The sequence below is a fragment of the Prinia subflava genome, chromosome Z (genome assembly GCF_021018805.1).
Source record: "Prinia subflava isolate CZ2003 ecotype Zambia chromosome Z, Cam_Psub_1.2, whole genome shotgun sequence".
Classification (NCBI taxonomy): domain Eukaryota; kingdom Metazoa; phylum Chordata; class Aves; order Passeriformes; family Cisticolidae; genus Prinia; species Prinia subflava.
The window spans coordinates 84,560,824-84,586,080 of record NC_086283.1 but is presented as its reverse complement, the minus strand read 5'-3'; the positions used below and the strand labels follow the sequence as shown (position 1 = coordinate 84,586,080).

The following is a 25,257-nucleotide window of genomic DNA, read 5'->3' as shown; positions in this document are numbered from 1 at the left end:
CTATGGAACACAGACCACTTTGCTGCTCAAGCTATATGGGATTTCCCTTGTCCTGCTGGGTGGGGTGATATTTAGAACTTAACTGGTCAGCTTCCTCTTGAGCCAGTTGTGTCCTTGCAGCATTAAGATGCTGGAAATTGAAACAGAGGAATCACATAGAAACAGGGCCCGAGCAAGACTTAGAAACACGAAGTTTGGGGAAATGCACAGGGAGACAACTAGTCAGTGGAAGAACCAGGTCATGAGGTCAGGAAATGTGACCTAGATTAAAGTTATGTAATAAAGAAATAGCTCCACAGAAGTTGTCCAGAGCAGTTGTGGATGACCCATCCCTGAAGTGTTTAATGCCAAGTTGAACGGGATTGCCACGTTATTTCTCAAAACTCAGAATCCCAGAAGACAATAAAAGAATGCAAACTCAATCTTTATAAAGAAATGTATATTTTGTTTACTTAAAAAACAAGTTCAGACGTGTTTGTCCATACAATGTAAATTCAAATATTTACAATATTCACTTGATATTGTATGAAGTTTCATCCCTTGTAACACTTACGCAGATCCTTCAGTTCTAAATAGCTTTTTTTGCTTCTTCCTCTGAATTTTGCGTAGCTTCTTCTTGTCTTTAACAATTGGCTTCGACTCTGGTTTCACAAGCTGTATTTCCACTGGCTTCTCTTCAGCTGGCGTTTCAAAGACCACTTCGGTAGGATCTTCTTCAACAAGGACCTTAGTCCCTTTTTTCTTAATCTTTTGCACTTCTTTTACTTGCTGCTTCTCTCTAAACTTAGCTGCAACTGACAATCTTATCAGCCGGCGATGCTATAAAAATAAGAATTTAAATGTCATCATGTTTCAAATAAGCAAGATGGAAGAAATCTGGTATTAATGAAAGACATGCTAATTTCTCTGCTTAAGAGTGTAATGCCCTCTTTTCAGTGACATGACTTCCGTACTCCTTTCATGATTACAAAACTACTTTGTTCTCAAACTATCATCATTTTAGGGCACTACAAAGGGTCGTCGGGAAAGGCACACTTAATGCTCCTGCACAGACTGATTGCAAGGCTGGCTTTCAAATTAGCTGCTAAATGAAAGAGAAAACAAAGATGGAACTGCTTACCATATTTGGGGACTGGTAATGAGGATTTTCATACAGAGTTGGTCCTCCAAAGCTGCCTTGGAAGATTTTTATGAGGTTCAAGACAAAACGAGGCCCAATTTCTACTAGAGATGCATCTTCTTCTATTATCTGCAATAAAAAGAAAACTTTCTCCATTTCTCAGAGATTGAATCAAAGCATATGACCTTGCAGGCACCTTGCATATGGTGATACACAACTGAATTTAAATCTGAAATACAATACCAATTAGCTAGATTTGTATAAACTTAGTGTACATAAAGCAGTTCTTTGAAATTTAAGCAAGCTTTTGGAGTACTTCTTATTTTTGAATTCCTTCTACAGAAAGTAAGATCTGGATCACTTTGGGTCAAAGCAGCAATTCAGGTCAAGGAACAGTGGAGGCCTTGGGTAGTACGTCCTGCTATCAAGATATCCCTCACAGAATCACGATTGGAATGCAAGGTCAGTGAACCAGACCTCTCCAGAGATATGGGAGAAGGTAAGCCATTTCAGGACACTGAATCTGCATGCACTAGGGGTTGGCATATCCTCATAACAACAATAATGATTCTTATCCTAATGGATTTGCTATGAAATTACTCCACTGACCTCCTTCTGAAGAGCTAAGGGAGACCACTCACCTGGTAATTGCGAAACCAGATCCTTTCATCAGTGACGCTGAAGGTGAAAACATGATCGACAAAAGGCTGGCTTTTGGGGTGGTACTGTGGTGTACTAAATATCTGTAATAAAAGGCAGTGTTTCTGAATATCTGCAGTTTAAGATGTAAACATAAATGGCTCATTTTAAACTCTTTTTAATTTACTAAGATACCAAACCCAGGTTACATTTCATAACCCCAAACTTAAGAACAAGTGTCTGAGTCATGCTAAGAATAGATGATTCTATTCAATCCTTTGTGATCTTTTCAAAGTTCAAAAGTGTAAAACTGCTACTTCAAAAAAACACTTGCAATTTTTAAATATGTTGCCAAAAAAGATCTCCAGTGAAGAAACACCAGGCAATAGAACTACAGACTGACCTGAATAAACAATTCTTTTAGCAGGGCATAGTGTGGCTCCTGGTCAAATATCTACAAAAAATTAAAAAATGTTATTTTACATACAAGGCTAAATGCAATAGTCATGCAAGAAGAATAAAAACATACCCAAATGAAATCAAATCTATACTTACTGGATCAAAAGACAAAAGGGGTCTTGAACCCCTTAGGCAATTTCCTGTCATCTTCAATTCAGCCAGTGTGTGAACTACAGTGATTAAAAAAAATAAACAAACATGCTCTTACTTATAGAAAACTTTTCAGACAAAACAGCAAGAATACAAATACAATAATGTCCACCAGCTTACCATTCTGCACCAAGAATTTAGCAGATGGTCCCTGTGGTGTGTTTGAAAGCCTGCAGAGGACAGGTGGTGGGGAAGACAGAAAGAAAAATATTAACAGCAGCCAGAAGACATGCTGGATTTTCACACTACACCCCAATCAGTTATTCCTGCACGGAAGTATTTTCTAGCACTTTTGTAGCCATAGTGAGCTCCTTTAACATGCTTGTTAACACTTGCTTTCTGAACAATTTTGTAAAATGCTTCTGAAAACAGTCTCCAAAAGCTTGTCATGCATTGTAAATTTGCACTATCCATGGAAGTGCAATATTAGAACAAACTTAACTAAGCAGCATTACCTCATGCATCTTCCCAATTATAGTGGGAAAAGTCACCTAGAACTGAAGCATCTGCAGCTACAAACAGAAATGTAACAAAACATAACATTTCCTCACCACATGTAGAGATCCTGTTTCTTTTTGGCTTCAAAAAAGATGCATTTATTGCAGTTTTTCATTTCACACACCTACACAAGACAGATAAAATCAGCTGCTTATAAACATGCTGAAGACATTTTTGAAAACTTTCCATACTCCTCTCTAGTATTTTCCTCTCTCCAAAATGCAAGTTCAAAAGCAAAGATCTTGTCTTATGAAATGACATCTACTGGTACCCAAATTTTGATTGGTGTTTGTTTTTTGTGTTTTTTCGGTGTTTTTTGGGTTTTTTTACACCTCATGTACTTACTACAAGGAGTAATAATTTCATAATTTAATAATTTTCATTAAAGCTACAAACAACCTGATAAGCTCTCCAGGATACAAACACAAGAGCAGGAGCTGAGACATCAGCTTCTAGGTTCAGAACTATCAGTGTCCTACTACATTTTGGCTGCATGTTTATGTCCTGTTCAAGTATAAGCTGTACTACAACTCTCATCTACACAGAAAAGCACATTATGCTGTATTTCTTCTGACAAAAATCTGTATCTAATTAAAAGTTTCATTCTGGTGTTATTAATCAAATCTCAACTTTCTGTTTAAACATGAGTACTTTTTGAATATAAAAATTTTCACCTGTGAAGTTATACTTTCAACTTGGTTGTGCCTTTCCCTTACAAACTGAATTTCCATAGAAAATAAAATAAAATAAAGAAGCACCAAAACAAATCCTGAATTACCTCATTTATTACAAATAACTGGTCTTTACGGTCCATTTTTGTATCTGGAAGACAAAAACAACATTTACAGGGCTGGAAAACCAATTTAATAAAAGAGATTCTTTTAACAGTTTTTTTTTTGCAAAAAATTTACCAGTTTGAAGTGAAATGGTAATTATCAAATTGTTTCTGTCATGTTATGGAATAAATAAACATAGAAAAAAAACCAACTGTGCAGGTTCTAGACTGATGCCATAGGATTCACTTCCCAGAAAAAATTATGATACAAGAATTGCTGTACTTGTTGGCTTGTTGGTACTTGTTGTTTGTTTAAGTTTGTTTAAACACTCAAAGGTGTTTGTTTAAGATACAAGTTCCATCAAAACTCTTCTGTACCACATTTTAAAAAATTAGAGAACAGGTTGTTAGGAGCTCTTGGCATAAAAGTATTCTCAAAATATAAGCTAAGAATGATATGCAACCCCAACCTGCTTTAGAGTGAGGCATCAATGTCCTTAAGTCCTGCATTAGATGTCTTGTTCTGAAATTAATTCCACGAGAGGAGAATATCAGCACTCGCTCCTTGTTTTTCCATTTGCCCTAGGAAAAATACACAACAGTTATGTGGGAAGCTTCTAGCCTTAATACTGTTATAACACAGCAAGAATAAAAGTTTGGACAGTAAATACAGGAGGACACAGCAAGAACCTTCGTTTTTATCTGCTCGCCCAGACAGAACCACGCTCTCAGCAAGACTGGGGACCTCCCTACAGAACAGGGGGCACTGCTCTTCAGGAGGAACTGTCCTCGTCCTGATCCACAGTGTGCTCCCAGGCACAGCCTCTCGCTTCCACCCAAGTATTAAAAAGCCACGTGCATCGCTTATTCTCCTGCAAAATGGACTCAGGGACAGCCCCAGAGCACAGCCCGGCTTTTCCTTATGTCGATAAGCATACTGCCAAATCTTCGTGTTTACACGCAGTACTTTACGTTTTTCTTACAAGCAATTACCGAAACCTTCTCTGTATGATTCCTATATGGAACAGGCACGATTTCCATACAGCCTCTGTCTACAACAGAATTGCCTAACTCTTTCAAATACTTCTGAGACTGGGCTAACACATCAACATCGACCACAACAGCACTTTTCGCGTATTCTCACGGAACAACGCGCGCCACGTTCACTTCTAGCTGTGCTGACACTACGAAAGATTGCGAATAACCCTCTGTGTCCCGGCTCAGCAGCCACGTTCCCTCAAGCCGCCCGAGCCGCGGGGAGGCGGGTCCGCGGGCCGAGCGGCGTACCTGGGACACGGGCGGCGGGATGCTGTATTCCTGCGGCGGGCCGCTGTGTTCCTGCGGCGGGCCGCCCTCCGGCACCGCCTCGCCCGCGCCCGGGGCGCTCCTGGCGCGCTTCGCCTTCCCCGCGGCCGGCGCTCCACGCTTCCTCTTGGCCGCCATCTGTCCGCACGCCATGCCGCGCTCGCTGCTCGCCCGCTCCCCTTCCCGTGTCGTGCTTCCTGCGCTCGCATTTCCTGTGCCGGCGAGGCTGTGATCTCACTTCCCGCTCCCGCCTTCGCCGTGCCCGCCCTCGCTGCGGCCGCCCCTGCGCTGTGCTCCGGCCCGCTGCGGCCGCCGTGCCGCCGCGCTCCCGCCCCGCGGCCATGCCGTTCTCGGCGCAGCCGCCCGCCAGCGGCGAGCGCTACGCGCTGTCCGCCAGCCTGGACAATGCCCGGCACCTGTCCAGCCTGCTGCGGGCCGTGCACTTCCAGGACCACGCCACCTGCCTGGCCACGGCCAGCGGGCTGCGTGTCACGGTGGAGGATGCCAAGTGCATCCAGGCCAACGCCTTCATCCAGGTACGGGGACACGGGGAGGGCACGGCTGCTGCAGACCTTGCACACGCCCGGTTACCGCCGCTGTCGCAGCACCGGGAGGACAGGGAGCCACTGGGGAGGGTCCAGCGGAGGCCACAAAGATGATTAAAGGACCAGAGCATCTCTGCTGTGTGGAGAGCCTGCAGGACCTGAGCCCTTTTGGTCTGGAGAAGAGCAGACTGAGAGAGGCTCATTAATGCATATGAATATCTCAAAAATGGGTGCCAAGAAGATGGGGCTAGACTCTTCTACAGAGACCAGTGACAGGAAGGAGAGTAATAGACATGAACTAAAACACCTCAACACGAGCACGAACTTGTTTACACTAAGGGTGGCAAACCCCTGAACAGAATGTCAGGAAGGTTGTGGACTTTCCCCCTCTGGAGACATTCAAACCCTGCCTGCCTGTGTTCCCGTGTCATCTGCTCGAGGAGACCCTGCCTTGGCAAAGGGGTTGGACTGGATGATCTCCAGAGGTCCCTTCCAATCATAACAATTCCATGTGCTCACCTGCGGGGAAGGGGAGACTGCTGCAAGCAAGGCAGAGGTGCCTGAGCTGGCATGGAGGAAGGGCCATGGTTAGGCTGCCCTTGTTTATGGGTGTTCCTGCTGCTGTAATTCCAAATCCTGTACCCAGTACATCCCTGCACACCTGACAGTGTAATGGGTTTGCACCCTCATCTAATGTATTGGTGCTTGCCAAACTCATGGCTCCTTCTGGCCGTGCTGTGCTTAGTTGCACAAGTAAACACTCATAGTGTTTTTATAAGCACTCTTTAAGTTTTTTATAACTCATCCCAAAGCCAAAAGGTTGGATTTATGTCAACTGTGAAAGAGTATAGTTTCATGGACACTTGATTGAAGATAGCTGTGATCTGCTCAAAGCACCCCAGGATGGGGTTTTCCCTCTGAGCTGCCAGGAAAATATGAAATTACTTTTCCAAAAGCAGCTCATGCCACCCCACTTTATTTCTGAGATACTCTGTTCTTTTAGGTGCCAAAAATGCAGTGCCAGTGACAAACAGGACAGCATGCAGCAGTTTACTCTCATCAGGCTAGTCAAAGGCAAGATTCAGCACATGTTTCAGAGTGGTGAAAAGGCCCGTTCTGTTTTGTTCTTATGTTCTTTTAGTATTTGGAATGTTTTTTCATGCTCTGAGCATAAAAAATGTAAGTATTGTTACTGGAGAAGGGTGGCACATTGTACAGTTCCATTAATGTTTCCAGCTCCGGAAGTAAGCAGCTGTAGGCTTTAACCTCTGTAGCTTGCACTTAAACTATAAAAGACAAGTGTTTGGGATTTTATATTTATGCTCTTCTACCTTGTTTCAAGTGTGGCCTGATTGTGTTTTCCTAGTTTTGAGGATGAAGACCCATTTTTCTAAAATCAATGCTGTGTTGCATGTAGAAATCATTTTGTGTTGCACCGATTTCTGAATGGGAAACTCTGAAGTTTAAACTATAAAATAATTGTGGGAACTCTCAGCTTTTCGTCTCTCTGCTTTAACTTACAGGCAGAAATCTTTCAGGAATTTTCTGTTCAGGAAGAATCAGTGATGTTCCGGATCAGTTTGTCTGTTCTTCTGGACTGCCTTACCATTTTTGGAACCAGCTCCTTGCCAGGTGTGGTGTATTTTCCATGGATCTGTGAAAGGCTGTGTGGGCACTGCAGGATGTGTAGTCATGTGGAGTGGAGTAATACCATGACAGTCTTCTGGGCAATTCTGCCCTTGCAGCTCTGTGTTGCACTCCTAATTCCTCTACAGTTTTGGTTGTGGTTGACCTAAAGATCTAAATCGAGTGTACTAAAGAGCACTGTGATTTTGGGAAAATAGAGGTTCAGGTGGTGATAACCTGCAAGAGGAAGGTGTGACCACAGCACAAGCTCAGCTGCATTAACTTCAGTTTGCACAAGTAACAAGAGTTGTAAGGAAAGATGATGTGAACCAGAGACAGCTACAGGACCATGAAATTTTCCAATTCCTCCAACCTATTTGTAGCATGTCTTCATTGTTACAGCTAGTGTTTCCTGTCTGGTGGTGAAATTGTTTGGATTTGAGTTGTCTACATGCATTTAGTTTTACTGCATAACCAGTAGCATTTCAGAGGGTATCTAGGAGGCAGCACTAAGTATGCTTCAGTAACATATTGGAAGCTGGACTTGTTGGGAAGGATGAAGTAGAAACACCTTGCAAATATGGTGGTTTAGATTCTGGGAGTCTGAGTTCAACAAGCGAGATAGAAATGAAAGCAAGCTTTGAAATTTAGGGTGTGGGGTGCAGGGCCATCAGCTTGTGAACAACGACCTGCTAAGCTGAGGGCCAGCCCCCTTGATTAAACAATATACTCCTGCTAAGCTGAGGGCCAGATCGTTTGAGGGCCAGATCGTTTGATTAAACAATCCCCTTCTGCTTGCCTTGGGTGGTGGGACATTTCCATTGGCTGTATGTGTTGTTATCTTGTATTAGATTGGTTAGTCCAACTCATACTATTCAACTTGGAAAGATATTTAGTGTATTTAATGGTATTCGGGGCTCTGCTCTCGGTTTGCTGTTCCTGCTCTCCTGGCCTGCTTTAGCTGTGCCCAGCAGCTACAAGCAAGGCCCTCACAATAAACCATGTGCTACCCCTGCTACATTGCTTATAGAGATACTTTGTCGCCGATTCTATGGTCACGGAGACACTCCTTCAATTGGCGCCCGAAAGGTGGGACTAAACAGGGTGAATCAAATTGATTCACTCACAGAACTCAAAGAAAAATGTGAGTTTTCTAAAGTGGTCAAATGCCCTAGTTGTGGTCTCTGCAGAATGTTGTGGACGGCTGTGGAGTCTGTGTTCCTACCCGGAATGCTGCGATCTTCCCAGAGAGAGAGGTCTCCCTAGACACAGCCTTCCGCAGATCTCAGGCAGTCTCTGGTGGCCGGGCAGCCTCAGCAAGGCACAGCCCGTGGCTGCAAGGGATCAGCTCTCAGCAGGGCTCTCAGCTCTCCTTGCCAGGTGATCCCTGGGACAGGGACGGGAGAGGCGCGTGGCAGCTCCACATGGTGGCCTTCATTGTCCAGCACTCTGCGAGGGGTGGACAGGGACAACAGCTCCCTGCAGAACAGGGGTACAGCTGGGGTGTTTGTGGGGGAAGGCAGGGGTGGTACCAAAGGGGAAGAACCAATGGGTTAGAAATAATCTACATAGGTATATCAGAGCATTGTGGGTACTCGCTGTGACCAGACAACAGCCTCATCTAAGGGTTACCTCTCCCAGGGAGGTTGAGATGAGCTTATCACATTCCATTCAAGGATCATTCCTCCAGGGCAGAGGTCTGGAAGGTTTATCCACCTCCACAGAATGTGTATTTCATTCTCTTTTTCAGGAACATCAACGGCCCTTAGAATGTGTTATCAGGGTTATGGGTATCCCCTGATGCTGTTCTTGGAAGAAGGAGGAGTAGTAACAGTGTGCAAAATCAACACTCAAGAACCTGATGAGTTGTTAGATTTTGATTTCTGCAGTACAAAGGTTGTTAATAAAATTATTCTGCAGTCGGAGGGACTACGAGAAGCATTTGCTGAACTGGATATGAGCAGTGAAGTTCTGCAGATTACCATGTCTCCAGATAAACCCTACTTCAGGTACTAGAAATGCCTTTCAACACAAATGTTCATGCTTGGCTTCCTTGGGTGAGGACTGGAAGTTTTCACAGTGGAGAGGGATGACTGGTTAGATGAATGGTTCATTTCAGGAAAAACTGTAATGAGTATAGTAAGTCACAGTATGTACTCTAATTAACATAGTAGTGAGTATTTTGACAACCTGGTAAATGTTACACTGGTGTGGACAGTTTAGCATTTTTCATTAGATAAAGTGAAACAAACAGCAGTGTTTTGTGAAACAGTCATTGAGATGTGTACAATGACTCATTTTGATGAGTTTTTACGGAACTCTCATCAGGTATTTTGAGAATGGTATATTTTGTCTTCCAGGTTATCCACTTTTGGAAATGCAGGAAGTGCACATCTAGACTACCCTAGGGACTCTGATTTGATGGAAGCATTCCACTGTAACCAGACCCAGACAAACAGGTTAGAAAGTCTGTGAGAAAACCCTCTATTCCAGGTTGTCCATTCTTGATGGGAAGTTTAAAAACTGTTTTTGCATTACTGCAACATTTATTTTGTTAGTATGGGGGACAAAAATACTCCCCATCTGATAAAAGTCAGTGTCAGTAATCAAAAGTTAAGTGCTGACAATGACAGTTTAATGTTGTTACCAGGTAAAGACCAAATAAGTATGTTCCTAATTTTTTTTTATTATGGGTCTTTATTCATGACTAATGTTTGAGCTCCTCTTTGCACAATGTGTTTTTTTTATATTACTGTTTTTTCTCTGCAGGTACAAGACTTCTTTACTTAAACCATCCACAAAGGCACTGGCTTTGTCTTGTAAAGTGTCCATTCGAACAGATGCTCAAGGATTTCTTTCACTGCAGTATATGATTAGGAATGAAGATGGACAGATCTGTTTTGTGGAATACTATTGTTGCCCTGATGAGAACATCACTGAAGCAGAACTGTAGGTGTGTGTATGGGCGTCTATAAAATATTTTTGGTTATATAAAATAGTATATATTTTTTAAAAGCTAAATGAAAGCTGTAAAGTTTGATGGAGTTAATATTGTCTTTATTTTTGAGCTCTGGAACAAGAAAGCGAAGACTTTCATTTTCTTCCACTTCAAACATTTCATAGCCTTGACTCAAACTGAAGCTGAAAAAGCAGAAAGGGAGTTGATGTCCTGTAGACACTGCTTCCTGCACAGATGTTAAAGTACTGTTTGTGTAATACACTGATGCTTTTTACAGTGTTCTCCAAGAATTTTTGTTTGTATTTTGTTTGTATTGTATTGTATTTTGTTTGTATTGTATTGTATTTTGTTTGTTTTTTGTCTTTGGCTTCTAGTAAGCAATTACACAAGGGAAAATCTGAATACTAGTTGTATATTAGCCAGTTAACTTTCAGTGTTTTGAGTGTTTAACTTTGGTTTTTAAGTTAAAACCAAATTTGTCTTGAAAGAGAACATTTTCAAACGAATGTCTTAATAGCAGCAGGTGGTTTCTTGCTGGCAAATGCTGACATGTTTTGTTAGTGAAGCCACTAAGCTTCACCTCATCTTGATTAATTCTTAATATAACTCAATTCCTTGGAATTTTGTCTGACACCAACTTACTATTTTGTCTGCAAACCGATGTTGAATTGGTAAATTGATATAGAAAACAGGACTTACTTGCTCATTACTCAGCTGTTTCGGCAACATCATTGTTTTGGATCAGTAGTTTATTACAGCAAGAATGGTGGAGCTGAACTGCTTCTGTATATTCATGTCCCTGTTCCTACTCTGCTGCTCTCTGCTGGTCATGTTAAAAATCGTAAGAAAGAAAAGTTTCGTATTGAAAATTATTTATGAAGTTCGTTTGCCTTCTCAGTAGCCTTTTTCAGCAGCAGGAGACACTCCTAAATTACAGCAGGGGGATATCTGCCTGTGCCCCATGGGGCGGTGTATTCAAATCAGTGCTAAAAGTGGGACTGACCTCATGCTCATGGAAAAAGGAGTGTGGTTCCTGGGCAGTTTTCTCTAGTGTCCCACCTCTGGAACAGCAGATGGGTTGTGTTTAGGTCAAAAGTCCACTTGTCCTTTCACACCAACCAACCTGCTCAGAAAGGGGAAATACCTCGGAACAGCCAGGCACGGGACTGCATGCAGAGTCTGCAAATCACACACTGAGACCGGGCCCTCCCTGTTTCTCTGCTGTGGGATGTGATCAAAGAGTCAGCAATCTGCAGGTGGTTTCTGCAGCTTTAGACTCTGGTCAACTTTTGTTGTCTGTCAGATGAGGTCTTGCTTTGTTTTCTGTGGAAAACAGTGTTTTTGTATGTTACCAAGTTCATTGCTCCATAATTCAACAGAACCCTTTGGGTTTATTTTAAGTTTAAAATGCTTTTGTGGGTCATTTTTGACCTCCTGCTTATGCCAGCAGGAGTATACTTCTGGAATGCACAATGTTAAGAGTTCACTTTTGTTGTTTCTTGTGCATATCATCCGTTTATTGCAATAAAGTTTACAATAAAGTTAATTGTTTGAAATTTATAAACAACTACAAATTTTTGAACTAGAAGACTGACATAGACACCTAATATTCTGAATTCTCCTATTCACTGAGAGTTTTTTTCCAAAGTATACCCAGGACAAATATAAATGAACTTTCTTCTGGCTTACTGTGTCAATTTCTTCAATGAAAAAAGGTTATGGTCTCATTGGGAATTATTAATGTTATACCTAACTACTGAGTATCAAGGATGATATACCTAATCCCTGGGAACAGAATAAAAATGAAGTAGAACACACCACTTTCTTGGTGTGATTTATTTTAGAATATTCAAGTTGCTTGTGTTGTGTTCAGGAATTGTGGCTTAACATTTGAATTTTTATGTAATTGCCTACAGATGAATTGTGTTACTTCTTGAAATAGTACTTTTAATGATTTCTTCTATAGCCTACCAACAGTGATCATGGAAGTAATATCCTAAGAAGTTAGAACACCACAAAATACGAGAAAATAAGTTGCATTTAATAAATACTAGGTTTTAAAGGCACATATGGTTTGTGCAGGACTCAATGTCTGTACCCCAAATGGTCTGAGTCCTAGTCTAGTCTCCCAGAGGCAGGGTGGTGCTTGTGCATTTTTGACTTCATGGATATGGTTTTAGGGAGACAAGAACATGGGAAGTCTGGGCTACAGACTTCGTGCTGAAAGGCATTGAATTGATTTAGGATCCATCTGTGATGAACTCAATTACATTTCTGCATTCAAACACAGTATAATAATAGGAGTGAAGAGGAGGATGATGACTGGAAGAGCACTGCATTTTTTTGACCTGGTAAGTCACTTAAGTTCTGCACATACCCACTGCTGCATTAGATTTCCTGCTACACTTTGCATGGGATCCAGAACTCAGGTTGCCTTTAGTACATTTTGTCTCTGCTATTTAACAAGATTTTCCCCTAGCAGAGTACAGGAAACCTGCGGCAGAAGAAGATGTTCAGCTTATGGGTTTTTTTCCACTGGTAATATTACAGAAGAGGTTTGTCATAACTCAGATTTTGCCCACTTCGTTTCTTTTAAAATGGTGCATTTAAGTACTCAGAGTTACTTGTCATGTAAAGTAAACCAGTTCCTGGGGTGAGAGCTGTAACCAGTGCCTTCCACAGGGTACAGCTGTGGTAGGTGGTGCCTGGCAGCTCTGATGGGCAGCACTGGGGCCTGTGGGCATCCCACACCCTGAGGCCACAAAACTGGCAAGTGATTTTCCCTCCAATTTTGATTTGTGATTTGTGAGGTCAGGTAGGAACTGACCTCAGGTCTTCAAGAAGCCACTTCTTTGATTCTACCAGAAAACTACTGCAAATAGGCCTTGAGTCCCCTCTGAAGATTCCAGAAGTCAAAATAACGCCTTTAGCTCCTAGTCCTGACAATCTTTATACAGCTAAACACCAGCAGTGCTGGTACTACTGTTATCTCCTGCCTCCCAACATGCTGAATTTTTTTTGTCTTCTTGGGTTTCTACAACGATTTAGATCTGTAAAGCACAAAATTCCTCAGGGAGAATTCAGTTCTTTACCTCTGTTTCAAAGTTAGTCGTGGGAAAGAATCAGTTGTTTAGTTTTTATTTAGTTTAGTTGTTTATTATTTATTTACACATAGATTTACAAGGAAACAGTACTCTTGTATACTTGAGTAGATGAGTCTTTAGTGAGGTTAGTGGAGCAGCTGGAAAAGCTGAGATAAGCCATAAGCTGTTTCCTGTAGGTGTCTGTTTTTAACCTCATTTTGTAGCAGCTTGAAGAATCCAGCAGGTGGGTCTTACCAAAATAAATATGTAGAAACTGTGTGTAGTAGCACTAAGCAGTGCTTTTGCTAACAGTAACATTAAAGAACACTAACATTAAACTGAACAAATGCAGAATTATTTTTAAATGCTGCTATTACAAAATAGATGCTTCATGCCTTCTTGTTGAGACAAAGACTCATTTTTACATGAATCTCTTTGAGGGGGCCAGGACTGCTTATAAATGCCAGAACTGGTATAAATGGAAGAGCTAACAGTGTGTTCAGCTTCTTTCTACCCCACTTCTGCCCTCAGCCAGGTCTAAGGATGATGGGGCAGTGCATTAGCATTGCTACAGCTAATTGCAAGGGCTCTTCCAGGTGGAGTGTTGGAGGGAGATGCAGTCGGGTGCCCCACACAGCTCTGACTGTGCAGAGTAGTAGACTCTCACAGAAGTGAGAAGTGGGCTTGAATGTCCACCATGACTGTGACCATCAATCTGTGTAAGTATTCTGGAGGAATGCATCCAAGGGAGTCTAGAAAGAGCTGCACTGCTCAGAAAAAAATCCCTTTTGTAATACCACTGAAAATCTGAGCAGAGAGAGAATGGGAATTTCGCTCCCACTTTCACCCCCTGCCTCAGCTTTTGAGGTCGGGTAGTGGGTGGGGAGCTTTCTCTGTGTGTGGATTAAAACTCTCAGTGGAAAACTGAGCAGCCTCCTACCCCTTCCAGTTCAGATGGGACCACAGAGTTGACCAAAAACCAGCAACTGAGCAGAAAGCTGGAGGGCTGAGATAAGAAATCTGGCTAAACATATGTTTGGATTTTACCGCATAAATGCCAGTGGAGTGCAGTAATGGGTTTGCAACATAAGGGAAGTGCAGAACAACTCCACGCAATTAGGCACTCGCACCCCTAATCAGCCACAAAGGAGACTTAATCCATGATAGCAGTTAACAGGCCCTATGTCCAGGTGTTGGAAAGAAATTTCTTGTTGGCAGAATTGCCTTGTTAAGCATCAATGACTCACACCTAGGGAGAGGTTAACAAAGCTTTAGAAGAAGGATGTGCTACAGATAGTAGGTAGACACAAAGAATGCAGAACTTAAGGGCCACAAGGACATATGGCAGAACTCCTGAGATAAGAAAGAAACTAAAAAAGCCAACTCAGCAACTGCTGAAACTGACTCTGACTAGGTAAAAAGAATTCCAGCAGAGAGAAATCATGACAGACTGACTCATGGCCCACCAGGTCCAAGGAAGATGAAGACTGAGGGTGCAGACTAATTACCATAAGAACTGAGAGAGTCATTAACTGATAGAAGATAGAATACTAATTAATAAGAGAGCTATGTCCCTTGTAGCCCATGAACTATGCCTATAGCCCATGCCTATGTTTGCTAATGTTGAGGGATACATCTGCTGCAGGCAGCTGTGTTTGCAAGCTGAATTCAAGCTGCAGGTTGAGCTCTGGGTGGGAGCCCAGAGAGAGAAGAGGCTGTGAATTGCCAACCCTGTGATTAACAAAGTGTACAAAGCCTGGAGAACCAGCCAGGGTGAGTGGGTGAGTGGACACAAGGGTGAGTGGACACTAGGAGACAGCACTGGACAGCACTGGAGCCAGCAATTGCAGACATTTTGGATAACAAGATGAAGGTGGGTGATGCCAGCAAGGAGAACTGGCAAGGAGAGGGTGGCAGGAGTCGACTGGAGAGGAAGAGCTACACTTGCACCCGGGTAGACAATGAGGGTGTAAAATTCCCCAGGGTTCGTTTTTTGGGGGTCTCTCCTCAGAGGCTGTTTCTGTGTAACTGCGCCGTGAATAAATGGCTTTGTGCAATGAGATGTCTGAGACTCTTTCATGGGAAACCTGGGGTGGAACAGCAAGGTAACCTGGTCTGACTGTGAGTGGATGTTTAGGGCATCACCTGCAGCACTGGAGTTGCCCACTGTGAAGGGACTTTGGTCCCAGCTGTGAAAGTCTGGTACTGGGGAGTGGGACTGCCAGAGAGGCTCCAGAATGGTCAGACTAGGGAGTTTCCTTTGCACTAGAATGTATAAATTGATTTGTGGAATACCACTAAGCAAGCAGGCTTGCGCAACTGGAGTAAATAATCAGTGTTTCCCTTGAGTGTGTGATTAGTCGCTTGTTGCACACCGGGAAAAAAATCTGATTTTTTCTGGACAACAAGCTAGGCAAACACATTTACTCTCCTAATAAACTAAATAGTGGCATGGAACAGGTTCCAGAGGAGCTGGGGTATATCCAGGCTGCGACTGCGAGCAGTCATGCTCCAGAGCTGACCAAGGCTCCCAGAAAAGTTGTCAGAGAGGCACGGGCTGCACAAAGCTGTGACTGCAAGCTGCATGCCCTCCTCTTCCTCCATGCTGCAACCCAGGCTGGGTGATCCTGAGCTGCTTTAATTATGTAGCTATTGCAAGGGAACACAGTGCCAGACACCCACCAGCCAAAGCATCTGCGGAGGAAACTCTGCCAGCCTGCCCCTCGCCGGTCCTCAGACTCACGTGGCAGGCAGCAAGGGCAGGAATTTTAGAGACACTCTGACACAGCCACCCTCAGGCAGCAGAGGGCTTCGGGACAAACCCCTCCCACTGCCCACTCCCAGACCTCCGCACACGTGCAGGGGACATGGCAGAAGCAGCACAACCAGGGAGCACCTGCCATCCCCACGGGGACCTTCCTGCAGGCACCTGGCTCTGAAATATTGCACAGGTACGTGTGTGCCAGCTCTGCAACATCTGTCCAGCTATGCCCACAGCCAGCTGTGCCCCCACCAATTGCTGAACACAGCACAGCTTTTTGGAGAGCTGTACTTTAAACAGTAAGAATCGAGACTACCTAATTCTGGGAATGGGGCAGTACAGACCTTTGTTCTTTGAGTAGTCACTCCCCACAGTTTTCCAGCTTCGAGAGAGGCTCCGAGGGGAAGGAATGCCAGGTTTATCTCTCAGGAATGTTTTGAGGTATTTTTTTTCTTTTTGTCTGGAAAATGCAGTTTAATCCAGCACCTGCCCTGCTCCCCAGGCTCTTTGGGGGATGACTCCTGGTGGGCAGTAGAGTGTTTACAGAGAAGCAAATGCATCCAAACATTTTTGGATAGAGCTTCTGAACGTGCAGCAGGTGGGCACTGTTGCTGCTCTACTGCAGGGAGTGCAGGAAGAGTGCTGTGGGCCTGAGCCCAGCCATCACTAAGGAGCATTTCAGCTGATCCTGAAAAGTGACTACAGCAGAGCAACAGGATTCCATACAGGCACAGTGGCATTTTGATGCAGGCAGTTCCAGTCTCCTTAGGGGCACTGGGTGCAGGGTACCAGCTGCAGCATCCCCCCTGGGCAGGGCTGACACCAGCACACCGTGAGGGTGCAGGCCCAGGCAGGCAGGCAGGAGCAGACAGCCACTCGTGGGGACAGGGGGAGACAAGCTCCAGCCCTGAGCTCCTTGCAGGAGATGATGTCACTGAGATGTGCCTGTTTCCAATCTCCAGCTGCTGGTAGGAGGCCCCATTACCAACTGTCTGAGCATTTCAAGCTGTTGGAAAATGTACAAAGAGGGCCAACACTGTGAATCTGGACAGATCAGCATGTGAGCAGGCTTTTAAAATGATAGACTGAAAGCCTGATGATTGCACAAATACCTGTGTTAAACTCATAAATTAAGAGTCTGTCAGGGCGGCCAAAGATTTGTAAATACCTACAAATGCACTGCCATAAAATGGCCCAGGAACTATAGGTGGTACCACAAAACAGAACCTCCTGAAGCCACCCATAGGACAGGGGACTGGCATCAGCAAGGCTAAAAGCACAAAACCCTTTGCTGCTTGTGCAAAGGCAAAAAATGGTCATCAGAGGAGCCACATGTTAGTGACAGTCCATGCAGGATGCCACCACCATGTCTGATGTGACAGAGGCTGTCATTTCTCCTAGAAGACATTTTGTCACACAGTACCAAAGCCTGAGGAATCTAACAGTTGTTGGGCAAAGCACACAACTTTCTTGCCAGCAGCAGACTTGGCTGGTAGATTTGTTCTGTAGTTACAAAAAATTTAACTCAGGCTTCCTCAAATTAGTAGATACTTACTAAATCACTGATGTTTATTCAGCTGCAACTTACCACTGTAATTCTAAGACAGGGGTTTTTAAGGGAATGACTGGTGAGGAGAATGGATTTTTTACTGCCCTGAGAAGAACACAGATATAAAACCAAAACAAAATATGGTTCTAGTCTAGTCTGTGCTTAGTGTCTCTGATACTTATGTTCAAAAGGATCATGAAGGATCCAAACAGAGGAGGAGGCAGGATTGAAGAAAAGCATTTGAAACTTCACTTGTGTGAAATGCTCTGCCGAGAATTGGTGGGCACCCATGAGCATGCACAGAGACCCATGGCTGCAGAACCAAGTGGTGTTTTAGATGAAGGTTTCAAGCTATTCAAACTCTTCTACTGTGCTTTGATATTCAATTCAGTACTTCTAGTATTCTCTGTGGCAGACCAAACCCACAGTTAATAGATGATTTAATAGATCCTGAAGTGGCCTAAAAGTCTTGTACCAATTTCTATTTGCTTGAAAAAATTTGCTGTGTTGCAGTGTGACTGCAGAACATGTGCTGGGGTACATCACATCTGCCTATGCTAATCTGAAACCTCCACACCTTACTCCCCCAGAGCTTCTCCACACAGTTACTGAACAGGCACAGCTGCTCTGCAGCCTGTGTCCTGAGCAGCAGACTGAGGCCCTGACCTCCCAGACACCCAAAGCCACGGGAGGCTGCCTCTGCTCCAGCACCTGCCCTGCACTGGGAGGCCTGACCACACTGCCTGAGGCAGCGATTCTGCCCTGCAGCACTTGGGTCTCTGCCACACCTAAGAGCAGATTATCTCTGCCTTCTGTGTCTTCCTCATGCTCAGATGAGAGCTGGCACTGGTGTGAGGAAAGCCTCAGGATGCCTTGGTGGGGCTGACACAAGCAAGAGCCTTCCTCGGGAAGGTCAGACAGGCAAAGGGCACATGAACCCCCTGTTCCAGTGCCATGAGCCAACCCTCCTCCCATGTCCCATGTGATTCTCCAGCCTCTTGGCTTACCCTCCCCTCTCCTACACACTCTAGGCTGGTACCCCACCCTGCTGGACCCCTCCAGAGAGCAGATTTGTGGTCTAAACACAAAATATGTACTGCAGCAGTAATTTATGTAGCTCTGAAGCATTCAGCACTGAAATCACACATCAACTACCTCTTTCCCTCCAGCCAGCTACTCTCAGGCAAACTCACAGAACATGAAGTGAGCTTTAACAGCTCTGTATAGTGAAATGGCATCTGTCAAGGGATTTCTTTCCAGCTTCTCCACTGGCCCTTTCTTGGCTGCTTCTCTTGGGGCCCTGTGTATGGTTTGCTGCAGCACAGAGCAGCGTGGTCTTCCGTGGGCTTTTACTGTCTTATGATGACATGCAGCACATCTCATCACCACAGAGCTGACCTGAGGACAGGTGGGAAGGCAATCAGCAGGCCATTCTGCCATCCCTGAGCCCCTTGCTCAGCTAGCACAGGACAAGATTGGCTCTCTCCCTGCACCTCTCCCCATGAGGCTCCAGCAGGATGTCTGCTATGCAACATGCCCGGGAACCCAGACTCGTATCAGAGGATAATGAGCTCTGTGCTCAAGTTCTGGTTATGCACCATTATGTGCTGCTGCAGCCAAAAGATCTGTCCAGCAAGGACACATGGCACAGTGCAAAAAAGTTCTCCGCTATTCATATGCATATACACTTACATATATTCCCATTCTGTGGGAATGTGTAGTTCTGTGTGAGAATTACTAAGAGAACCACCAGTTTTGAAGAACTGCGGGACATTGCTGGCGGTTGAGATTTGGGGGGTTTTTTCCTTTCCTTTTCTTTACTTGCTACTGGTGGATTTTTTTCCCATTGTGTTGCTAAGAAGCACTGATGGTACTTTAGACAAAAGGGAGGGGAACATCTCAACTTTAGACAAAAGGGAGGGGAACATCTCACTCACTGAAGGAGCCTTCAGACGATGACAGTGTAGCTGCTGCTTGGGAAAAGACCTCACTGCTGTTGCAGAAGTCCAGCTCAGTCCTGTTTCTTCTGGTGTGGGGTGAGGCTCTGCTCCCGGGAGCAGCCACTGAACTGGGACCTAAAAGAGGGGCCTGTTCCGCGCTGGGAGCAGGGCCACTGTTGTCCTGCCCCTCTGCTGCTTCTTCAGCACTGCTCTGAGTCTTTTCACTACTCTATAGCCTGCCTGCCAAGACCTCCTGTGTCTTCAGCCTCAGCTCCAGTATTTCTGATCCGTGTCTCCCCTTCCTCCCCGTCTCTGCCGAGCCGCCGTCACCGCGTGCCCCCGAGCCCGCGGGGATCACCGCAGGCCCTGCCCGCCGGGAGCGGAACTGCGCCCACGGGGAACTGCCTGCGCTCAGGGAAGCTGCTACCGGGGTCCTGGGGCTGTTTGTTGTTAATGCTGTAGTTATTGTTTGGTTTGCCTGGTTATACATACTAGTAAAGAGCTGTTATTCCTACCCCCATCCCTTTGCCTGAGAGCCCCTTAATTTCAAAATTGTAATAATTCCAAGGGAGAAGGTTTACATTCTCCATTCCAAGAGAGGCTCCGGCCTTCCCTTAGCAGACACCTGTCTTTCAAACTGAGACAGACATCATCAGTCTGTGCTACAGCTCTAAGGTATTTCAAACTTTGCTGGAATAAATTCAGTGGCAAATGGGAAACCTGTATTACCTCTAGCAGGATGTCCATGTGAGAAACAGCTATGAACTTATCAATGAGATAGAAGGCATCATCTGCAAAACTCACTTGCATGGGGTTTGGACTGGATTTATTCCACACAACAGATCGAGATAGTTAATAATGAAGATGCAGTTTCAGAGAGGAAAACCTAGTTCTTGTGGCATCCATTTAAACAGGAGATACTGAACACACCTGTGTTAGAACACAGGTTGAAACACACAGTTCGAACACACCTCTGTTAGTGCTATGTTAGAACAGTGTAGTGAGATTAATTTTCCTCAATACAAAAAGTAAATAAAGACAAAAATGGAAAAAAAAAAGGAAATAGTTTATTTGCTGCATGAGGAAACTTCTTGTAAATTACATATAAAGAAACTTGTTATGCTGTAGTATATAATTTCCAATATTCCACAAAGATAATTGTAATAAATATACAAACCAAACCAAAGTAGAAGACTAAATCCATCAGGCAACTTACAAAATGGTTCATCAAGTTTTATACTTGCAGCATTAGCATGCTTAAAATTTTGTTCTTTTTGAAGTGATGCAGCAATTTTTTTTTCACATTTCTTTGGAGCATTTTCAAAGCTGTCTAACTATAAAATACTGCTCAAAATTACACGGCATTAGTTAAACCACTCAAGGAAAGTAACACCAAGGTCTAACTGATGCAAAGGTGGTGTTTTTCTTTTTGCTTTTAAAATCCATTTAGCTTTGCCAGAGTTAGGAATTATCTGATATAAGTGCACTATGAGTCCAGTCAGCCTGAGGCACTGCTGACTCCTGTCATATTATGACTTTATATAAACTTCATAGATTATATAGCTCTGAAAGATTTCTCTATTAACAGAGATATATCCCCATAGAATAAAAAAAACACACATTACCATATTGAAGCTGCAAGCTTGTTAAAATGTTGTACCCTCAAGTGCAGTGTGTGCATAAAACATTTTTCCATAGTTTCATTCTAGTCCACATCAGGCATTTTTATTTGACTTTAAATGTAGAAGTGCTGATAAAGGCTTTATTGATGCCCCTAGCCTCTAGAAACAACATACAGAATTTTTTGACACCTCCTGCTGTTCATTACCTATCATTTCTAAAATTTTGGGAACAGCAAGCTGAATTTTACACTTCACTGCTCTGGACCACACTGACAGACAGGTCTATTATTCCACAAAAATTTCTTACAAACTGAAAACACTTCACTATGCTTCACTACTACTGAATACTCGGGGGTATAAAAAGAAACTCTCTAAGACACAATTACCTAAAAATATTTGTTAATAAGCCTAATGCAAATATTATGTAGAAAAAATGATTTAGTTACAAAAAAATTCATTAGAGGGCCAGTAAAAATATACCAAAGAGAAGATCTTTACAAAAGTGAGGTTAAGAAGTATGAGGCATTGACATTCACTGTAAACATCCTGTGTTCACTAGAATCCTTTGTCTAAAATTATATGACCTGGTTTTGTTCCTGAGCTTCATGGCCAACACTTGCATAGACAGCTAAACCTATCATAAAGGGCTGTTTATAGAGACAGTTCTGTTTGTACATCATTTCAATAAACTAATGCTTTTACCTTTTGAAATAGTTTAACTCCACTACCAGGTAGTTAAAGAAACTATGAAGTACAGTATGGATTTTGCATACTCAGTGCATTAGATGAACTGGGGCAGCTACGTTTTAGTGTGTTAATCTTAAATAATATTACACTAGAAAGTGTAGCTGTTCAATGCTCTGGCTTAGCATAAATATCTACTCCTTGCTGCTGCAAGGCTCACTTCTGCTCTGCCAAAAACTGCATATGGCAAAATGTCAGCAATCTGAGTGCTGCAGCATCAAACACACCCAGTAACGAGATGCAGCTTATAATCAGTACAGAAGACCTCACAGAGAATTTCACCTTTACCAGGCAATGCCACTGCTTTCCTCCAGGTTAACCTGCTGCTGTTGGAGGAAGCTGGAAAAGTACTCACAGGGTAAACATGACATGGAGTGGCCTATGTAGAAAATCTGAAGAACATACTTGCATTTTGGGTATGAAAAGCAGGCATGTGTTTAGCTACTGCACATGGAAATGCACATGGAAGTGGTACAGACAGACAAATATATCCCCCTCACAAACAGCACAATAACACAAAAGCAGCAAATTGCCAATTTGAAATCTTATGTTAAGGCAAATCTAGATAAAACAACCATAACAGGATTAATAAAAATAGGGAGTTTTCCTTGGCTTTTTTCTTTACTTTTTCTGTGATTGGCCTTTACACATTGATAAAATTTGTTTAAGCACTTTCTGGACATCTTCATCCATTTGACCCTACACAAAAGGAGAGAGAAAAAAAGATGTCTGAATTAATGTAGCTCTAGTCTTTAAGAATACTGACAAACTGTTTTTCAGGTATAGTAATTAGATCAATTTCTCACGTGGAAGCAGTGCTAAATTTGTTGTTGAACTGTTAAACCTTATGGGAGAGATGTCTTAGTGAAAACATTCAACATTCTTACTAGATCTGCAGAAGAAACATCTTCAGTTAAAATGCTAACTCTGAGTGACTCTCAACATGCAACCATACCTGCACAGCATAGAGAAGGTGCATCCTGTAAACGGAGACAATTTCCTGGTGTTGTTTCTTTGTTTCCTAGAAAACAGTTAAGCAGAAAGGCACAGAGCATTCAGAACTGTTGAACTGAGAACTCCCCAACCAGATTCTGATTGGAGAAAATTCAAACCATAGTCTTATATAATGCATTGAAAACAACATCAGACAGTGTTGTGTCACCAGGAACTCTAAATTTGCTTGGAAGCATCTCCAGGAAAATGCTGTAGCTCTACCTACCCCAGTAAAAGAGCTGGTGATATCAGTTTTAAGAATTGCTGAGCTGCAAAGGTGTAGAATGAGCACATACTCTATTCCCAAGCTTATCAGCAACCAGAATTGAGGAAAACCAACAGTACTCTGACAAATCAACTCTCAACTACAACTCAGCTCCTCCCTCAAGGCAGTGACCCTGATGCCTTAGGATTTTAGCTTTTATATTTTTCAAATCCTGTACCGCTTTAGGGTATAAATCTAAAACCCTGTAGCTTGTCAGCTACTGTTCTCCTATTTTATTCAGACAAAATAATCCCTCTAGGCCTGTAACTCAAGGACACCCTACTGCCCCAGACCTCAGAAAGTGTAAACAGAAGCCAATTGGCAGGGGAGCAGACTGAGGGTATATGACTTCATTACCTGAAGCTGTAATTGGAGGATTAACCCCTGATGTGTAAATGGACCAAAACTATAATTGTCTGAAAACCTGATCATAGTCCATTTTGGATGTAACCCCTTTGGCTGCTAGGAAAGATAACCTACAAGAAGGAAAGAGTGTAAGTCCCAAACTGCTGCACACCTTTGCATTTTGCACTACTTAGCTGGTCCTAATTAGTGGGAGATGAAGGGTCCTTTCAGACATGGAGGACTGGAATAAGAAAGTCTGGGCTTTCACACTGACAGGATGCTCTGCCTACTATTTCCCTTGCCTGCAAGGCAATTTTTCTGTCATACTGAGCCCTCTTTTTTTCTACTGGGAAAGGCAGGAAGCAGACACCAGCTAGCATGTCAGTCTGTGATTTCTCCTTTCAGAGGCACTCCATAGCCCTCAGCAAAGGCCTCCAGTGATATTTCCTCTAGGAAATACCAGTTATGACTCAACCCAGCTTAGAAGACTGGACCTTTCATGCACAAACAACAAAATTAAAAAAAAAAACAAACCAACAACACACCTGTAAGGCATTCAGAATTCAGAGAAAAATCTATGTTCCCCATAAACAGATGCATTTACTTGACTTGAAACCTCATGCTTTCTTCCAAAAGGCTTAAAACCCCAAAACAACTTCAGCTAAGTGTCCTTGAAAATCCTCTGCACACTGAACATACTTTTCCACAAATTAAGGTCTGAACAGCAGGTTTGGTCCATTTTACTACAAGAAATGTGTTTCTCAGCTGTCTGAGAGCAATATGTGGAAACCCAGCTTTCTTCAGTTATGCTCTTTCTAAAGTGCTATTCATGACTGCAAACTCCTACATGTTTCAGAGAAACAGAAATTGCAGATTTTTTTGATGATTCTTTTCCATGTGCTCACTAACTGTACTCTGTTTTATATAAGGCAGAGTGAAGAATAATACATGTTTCTTAGGAGAACTGGGACTAATGTTAGGTTTACACACATTATCACATCAATTATCACACTTACAGTCAGTTGGTTTTGCAACTGCTTCACTTGTTGCTGTAACACCTCCAGCTGCTGGCTTTGTCTTTTGGTGGCACTGGTTGAGTAGGAGAGCTGAGAAAGGCTGTTCAATGCTTCTTTTAATTTGCTAATTTCCTTGGACATTTCATTGATCTAGGGAGGCAAAACACAGGTTTTCATTAAAAGATGCCATGCATACTGTACTCCTGTGTGTCTTATCTTTGAGTTATTTGTGACTTAAATTTAAGAAGTGGGGAAAACTAAATTGTAAATAGACCCTATGGACAAACAGAAATGTTATGTAAACAAAGGGTTACAATGCTCCTCTACTCCCCATCCTAGTCCAGTCTATTCAAACTGCACTCCTTGTTCTGAACATCAGCAATATTTAAAAAGAAGGGCTGCATTTACCACCTTTACAAATTCTGCTCTTAACCAAATACAGGCCAGCTATTCATAGCTACCAAAATGCATAGCTCTTCATAATGGAATTTGTAATGACAGATATGGTAGCTGCAGATGAAAATTAGTCAAATCATGCTATGGTTGAGATGATGCAGTAATATCCCAGTGGTGAATTTTTGCTCCTTCCTGATATTTTGTTTTCTTGTGTCCTCTGGAATATCTTCCATCTGTAAATCTCACTTCTTTGACTTCAGCTGCCTGAATAGTGTAAACCCAACCTAAGCAGAATTTAAAAGAGGTAAATTAAAAGATCACCTGTATCTCCACATGGGAAGGAAAACAATTGCCAAGCCAAACATACAGAAAACTCCTTTGCCTTTGATACCTGGATTTTCGGAGGGGCAAAGGCACTCAGAAGTTATTTGAACCAGCATTGTCTGTTGGGTCACTCGTGCACCAGC

General features: G+C 43.1%; 3 protein-coding genes across 6 annotated transcripts in view; 1 reads left to right on the top strand and 2 right to left on the bottom strand.

Annotated features, from left to right (window-relative positions):
- Nucleotides 1-422: 422 nt before the first annotated feature.
- Nucleotides 423-5,289, bottom strand: BRIX1 (biogenesis of ribosomes BRX1). The gene is given in 11 exon segments (XM_063422756.1): nt 423-819; nt 1,121-1,249; nt 1,762-1,863; nt 2,163-2,213; nt 2,315-2,388; nt 2,489-2,538; nt 2,920-2,990; nt 3,645-3,688; nt 4,112-4,223; nt 4,929-5,147; nt 5,149-5,289. Coding segments are annotated over 11 exon segments (1,263 nt in total). The 3' UTR covers nt 423-549.
- On the top strand, nt 5,288-10,956 carry RAD1 (RAD1 checkpoint DNA exonuclease). Its single transcript, XM_063422757.1, has 5 exons — nt 5,288-5,482; nt 7,015-7,123; nt 8,868-9,126; nt 9,478-9,576; nt 9,887-10,956. The coding sequence occupies exons 1-5, from the start codon at nt 5,288-5,290 to the stop codon at nt 10,068-10,070; spliced, it is 846 nt and encodes a 281-aa protein (XP_063278827.1). The 3' UTR covers nt 10,071-10,956.
- A 9,493-nt stretch (nt 10,957-20,449) lies between these two features.
- RAI14 (retinoic acid induced 14) overlaps nt 20,450-25,257 on the bottom strand; it is a 96,889-nt gene continuing 92,081 nt past the window's right edge. For all 4 annotated transcript variants that reach the window (XM_063422724.1, XM_063422728.1, XM_063422727.1 and 1 more), the window contains 3 exons: nt 24,395-24,544; nt 22,731-22,796; nt 20,450-22,474 (listed from right to left, as the gene is read on the bottom strand). In XM_063422724.1, coding sequence (XP_063278794.1) covers nt 22,397-22,474; nt 22,731-22,796; nt 24,395-24,544 — 294 coding nt within the window. In that variant the 3' untranslated portion in view covers nt 20,450-22,396. The remainder of the gene's footprint in view (nt 22,475-22,730; nt 22,797-24,394; nt 24,545-25,257) is intronic.